At 38.7% G+C, this 6,000-nt stretch overlaps 1 protein-coding gene across 1 annotated transcript in view; it reads left to right on the forward strand.

The window, feature by feature from the left end:
- LOC145394016 (uncharacterized) overlaps positions 1-3,851 on the forward strand; it is a 43,682-nt gene extending 39,831 nt beyond the window's left edge. Inside the window, exon 13 of the mRNA XM_080267985.1 lies at positions 3,111-3,851. Coding sequence (XP_080124111.1) covers positions 3,111-3,851 — 741 coding nt within the window. The remainder of the gene's footprint in view (positions 1-3,110) is intronic.
- The last annotated feature ends 2,149 nt before the right edge of the window (positions 3,852-6,000 follow it).

Below are 6,000 nucleotides of genomic sequence, written 5' to 3' on the forward strand. Positions count from 1 at the left end.
ACAGCCATTTTTGCTCAGCTATTGGGTTAGGTTCTATTACCAACGCACAGCTTGAGAGGCCAGCTGGGCAACTTTGACCATTTGGTGAGGAGGTGGACAGCCATTTTTGCTCAGCTGGTTGGGGGGGGGTTTGGGATGGGGGGAGAAAGGAGAGGATGAAGAGAGGATGGGCAGAGCCACACACACCACCACATCCGCATTTGATGCGCATGTTTCAAACCTAGGGAGTGGTGGAGTGTTTGAACTAGCAAATTGATGGCTGTTTGGATTATAGGAATGTTCCCCAATTTCATTTGTTCAGTGTAGCGAGTGTTCGGTTATTGGGGTGCCGGATATCGAGGTATTCTTGTATTGGGTATGTTAGGAAGAACAGCCATGAGAGCAAAGGTCAGCCAGTGAGGAATTTGGGGAGGTGCCTTCCCCCCCCCCCCTGCGGAAGTTTGTCAGTGTATTTTAGAGATCATTCCTCATTCGCTTATGAATGTTGCCAGTCTTTAATTGTAGGTAATAGTCTTTTTAAAATTAAAGTGAAATACTGCTTTCCCTTAAAGTTTTATCTAGTTCAGAGAGTGGATGAGAGAAGTATTAAAGAAAAATTTTCATATCACAAGGAAATAAAAATAATGAACACATGTAGGTCACAAAAAGTGAAGACATCGAAGTAGGCTGAATGAGCGAGTGGAATGATTGGTGATGGAGGACAGTGGGTGATGTCACTGACCTGGCCGGATTTATTTTGGTAGCCTGACTGGAAATCTTGGTGTGGGTGGATCCTTGCTCCGACTATTACTTTGCTTTGACTGTTGCTTCAGCACTTCATGCAACTGCTCAATGAGGCCTTGTAGAACTTCTTAAACATTGTTCTAATGCATCTTTGCATAGTGAGGCCCAACTGTATGATGTTTCTTCTCTGCATAGTACATTTCCATTTTTGTTTATCCAGTCCATACATGTTGACTCAAACATTGTCATGTGTATTGTTTTTGCCACACATTGAGAGGGCTCTCCCTACGTGCTAAGGGGTCTTTGTATGCAGCATGTGTTAGGAGTGTAATGCTGTATGGCAGTGAGACCTGGGCAGTGAAGGAGGAAGACATTCGCCGGCTCAGACGTACAGAAATGACAATGATTAGGTGGATGTGCAGTGCGTCCCTGCATCCAAGGCCTGGAGGGGCTGGGTTTACAATGGAAGAGTTGAGAGGTAGGATGGGACTGGAGTGTATTGGTGTTGTGATGAGGAGAGGTAGATTGAGGTGGTTTGGACATGTGGAGAGGATGGGGAATGATAATTGGGTGAGGAAGGTGAGAAGTGTTAATATTGGGGGTGGGGTTATGAGGGGTAGACCGAGAAAGACATGGGACGAGGTCATTAAGTGTGACCCTAGGGTTAAGGGACTGAACAGGGAGGCTGCAATGGATTTTGCAGCGTGGAGAGCCGCCATTAGGTGACCAAGGCCGACACATGCAAGCATGTTGGAGCCTTTAAAAACGAAAACGATTTATGTAAATCGCATATACATTTCAGGCACCCAACCTTAAGAAATCCATTCCTCATATATTATGTATAGGTTCAAGCTTGGCATTATTTACTTTTATTTACTGGGTATTTATTTATTTACTATTTATATCATACCAGCTTCCAGACTGAGAGACTCAGTAGCTGGTGTATAAAAAAAAGAAAATAACAGTGTCAGGTCCTACTTTTATTTTGTATACATGTTGTTGAGTATCCACTTTAGTTTTTAAAATGTTGCCAAAATTTTTAAATTCACACTTTGTTTTAACTATTTTAAATGGTAACCATATAACCAGATCACAGGGTGAAGTGGCGCCTACAATGATGCCCTTTTTAGCTGGGTGCAGAGACACAAATGCAACATTATCCAGGAACCAAATGTTCACACTGTTCCCCTTGCCTTGCTGTGGGAAGGTGCCATCAGCCACAAAACATCAGTTCACTGCATGGGATAGCCCTGCAGAGGCAGTTGCTTGCCTGTGGTTGATGGGTCTGCTCAGCTAGACAGATGGGTGTTCAGTGACTGCAACAACAACTTGTGGGGAGACCTTTATGTTGAAGGCAGTATTCTGATATACTGTACTCTGAAACTGTTGGTATTTGCTGACTTTGGACCACTAGCATTGTATGTATCAAAAGTTCAAAACAGCTGCATGTGTTGGAAGATATTAAATTTACCTAGATTAGTTAGTCTGGAATCAGTACAGAACTGGAAATTGGAATTTGTTAAGTTTGGAAAGTTAAAGAGTAACCATTTTTGTTTCCATATTGTGTTGCAATCATTTTTTTTTTTTTTTTTTCCCCACAGGTTTATAGGACTATTGTTGAACAGTAGATAATTGGCTGATGAAATTTTTATATGATAAAGTTCAAAATTCTGTAGCAGGAATTGTACGGAGATTTTAGCATCATTGCCGAAACTACTCATCTCCTGGGTGATTCACTGCTCTCAGGCCATAGAATAATGCCAGTACTATATGTCCATTATTAATGAATGGATTTAGATGAAACTATGTGATTACAAACTTCAGTTTAAGTCTAGTCATATACTGCATTTGAGAAACTACATGACATTTGAATTGAAAGAGGACATGATCTCCCACCAGTGCAGTGCTGAGTGGGTGTCAGTTAGTCAGTTGCACTGATCTAGTGATTGTGCCATATTTGATAACTGATCACATTTTTAAATTCTCCTGATTAACTGAAGATAAGTTTTCTGATGTGGGGTCACCTTAGGGGAAAAGGATGTAATAACAAGCTTTGCACCCTTGATTAGCAAAAAGAAAATATTATTAGGGAGAGTGAAGCCATCTGAGGGGATAAGTTGCACCAGAACATGCAGCCATTTGTATGGAACAAAGGGTTGAATGATGTTTAAAAATTGTGAAGATCTCTTTCAAAACTTTGTGTAACTGTGGAAAATTGTAATGAAATGAAGAAAGTAAGTACCAGATTTCACTTGAATGTGGTTTTTAACTTAAAAGAAAAATTTTTCTGGGGTCTCCTAATCATGAATCATCCAGTACTTAATGGGAAAATGTATTTTGGTTTGCTATTTTGTAAATAAAGGTATTTCTTATATTTGTCTTTTCAGAGTATGGCGGAATATTGTGTAGCACCTGGAGATTCCACTGCCCTTCATCTGCAGAATCGTCATGGTAGTGATGTTCCAGAGTCTGCCCCTCTCTCATATGTTCCAATCTCTGAGTATCACCTACTTCACCCAGCTTACCTCTGTGAGCTTACTCATCCCCATAAAAGGCCTCATAAGCCTCAAACAGACACCACATCTTATACCACGTCAGAAAGTTTTGTAATTACCAGTGGAGATGAAATTTTCACCATTAACACAACAGACCCAGGTATAAATACTGGTGATCCTGCCAGTATTGCAAGTGTTAATTCTTCCCACAGAAGTTCAAGTGCAAGAGACAGACTTATAGTTCAAGATAACAGTGCTAAATTCATAAGCTCCGATGATGGAGCAAAGCTTCCACTTTGCAGCACAATTGTTGAATCATATAATCCAAATTTAAGTGCTGATACATTGAATCTCAGTGCCAGAAATGATATTTTAGTGCAGAGTGCTGAGACAGAAAACCTAAATCAAAATAGTAGTGAACAGTATGTACCAAATGAGCAAACAGAATACAAACCAGAACTCTACTCCCTTCACCACCATCTTATAGAAGAGAACCTGCTTCCACCACCCCCTGAGGGCTTTCATGACTATGGTAGGACTCCAAGTGTCAAATACAGTGGGGAGGGCAGCCAGCAGGGTGAGGAAGCAGAACAGGACACCCCAGTTTTTATGCGGAGTGAGAGTTGTGTTTGAGGTGGAACCGGAGATTGCTGTCAGTGTAAGTCATTTTAAATATCTTAGTATTTCATATTACAATACAGTTCTTTCATTTTTAATTTTTATTTTACGAGGATGTCCCTAACATCAGTCACTGTATTGATGTATTTACTGTATACATATATATTTTTATGTGTGTGTACAGATTTGGAGTTGTTAGGTTTTTATGTGGAGATGAAAGTTTTAATGGTACTTATTAAGAAGCCGGTATATTGTATACAAATCAAAATAGACAAACAAGAAACCTATCAGATACAAATCATCCCCAGCACTTCTTCACCAACCACTTCTCATAGACAGACAGTCCAAAATTCTTGGAACTTATGCTGCATACCCATATGAGCTTCATTTTCTCCTGCACAGCAACTGCCTTAATGAGATTAATCACAAGTATGTTTAAATTGCTACAATAACAATCATTACTCCCCAGTTAGATGAGTTTCAGTTGGTGGTTATTTGACCAGCCTCATAAGAGTAGATACTTTATCTTTGAAAATCAAGTGAGACAGTGTTACTTGTAGCCTGATTTTCTTGGAGATATATCTGAAGAAGCTGTTCAGCATAGTATCTAAATTTTGTTATTATTATCTAGAGAGATCTCCAGACACACGTATGAGCCCTTAAGTTTCAATTTAATCCAGTAAACCAAAACATACACCCAACAGCAAAAAGGCACAACAGCTGCAGTGGTTTGCACACACAAAGTTACACAAACCATAAACTGGGTATGGAATTTTCATAGATGGATTAGGGTACTGAAATGTCAAGTTAAAGCCAGTCTTGAATAAAGGAAATTTATGAGGTAAGATACGTAAAAGGTTCATAGTTATGATAGTGGTGATATTGTATGAAAAGGAAGTACAGCTGTCATTTCGTTGCAAGTTCAGTTCTGCCACATGGTGCCTATGTACGTTTCCAGAACCCTTACTGAAGCTATCATTTGATAAACAATGATTTCAGAGTTTTTACCTGGAAATCATTCCCGGATAATTTCTTTAAGTGGTGATGTGTTGGTAATGTAAAATATATTCAGTTTCTGTGGCCCTCATTGTGAGGGTAGCATAATTTATTGAAGTTCTAAGTGAACATAATATGGTATGCCTTAATGATATAGTAAGTTTAGTATTTTATTCATATATGAAATAAAATTTTTGTAGCTGTTGGTATTGAAAATTAGCCTACTTTTAGTATGTGTTAAAGCTGCACTGCATTGCATGTATTCATACTGAAGTAAATCAGAGGAATGGTTTGGCATATGCATTGCAAGGTTTGTTGAGTACTTTTGTGTTGCATATATTCTTAATTGAAAGTTAGCCTTTAAGGGGTTGAATGTTGGGTTTTTGCAGTAACCTTATGACATATGGTTGCAATTTCACAGACTTGTATCCAGTGCCAGTATTCCAAAAAATATCAGTCATATAAACTTATGCCATCAGCTGTGAAAAATTTCTGTAATTAAAATTTTTATACTTTTTCAGCAGATGTATATTGTTAGGAATATAATATTTTTATAATAAAATTTCCCTTTATACAATTATATCATTCTTTCTTTTCCTCTGAACACAGGTTGCAGTGGAATAGAAGAGTACAAGGAGCCAATAGTTGTCCAGTAAATAGTGCTGTCTCGAATCTCTCATTAGTGAACTCGGTAATTGAAGGTAATTTTCAGGGTATGTCAACTAACCCATTAGTAACTGCTGCACTTGGTTGAATCTGATACTGTAGTCTAACCACTAAAAACTAGTAGGTAGTTCATAATTAAGCTGTGTGCATTTTATCTGTGAATATTTATCTTGCTGGTTAGTTGATTTTTTATGGGAATTCTTTAAAGGAGGAGTAAGTATGATGAAGATTCAGGATTGTTCCATCTTCATTCAGCAGTGATTGAAATATTGGTAGGAGTAGGGGTTGTGACCTTCTCAGATACACTGATGATCCTTGCAAATAAACTTTTCAAGAGGACCCACTGTGGGTCATAAAACAACTCCCTGAGATAAAATGTGTTCATTTTTAAAAGTAATTATACATAGGAGGCAGTAATTATGTGCTGCCTTTTAACCATCTATCCATCCGTTATCAAATCCTATGTTGCCCCACGAGGAGCGTAGGAACACGGGGCTAGGCA

Source organism: Coenobita brevimanus, chromosome 26 (assembly GCF_032717465.1).
Source record: "Coenobita brevimanus isolate Jiangsu-jjx chromosome 26, ASM3271746v2, whole genome shotgun sequence".
NCBI classification, from domain to species: Eukaryota; Metazoa; Arthropoda; class Malacostraca; order Decapoda; family Coenobitidae; genus Coenobita; species Coenobita brevimanus.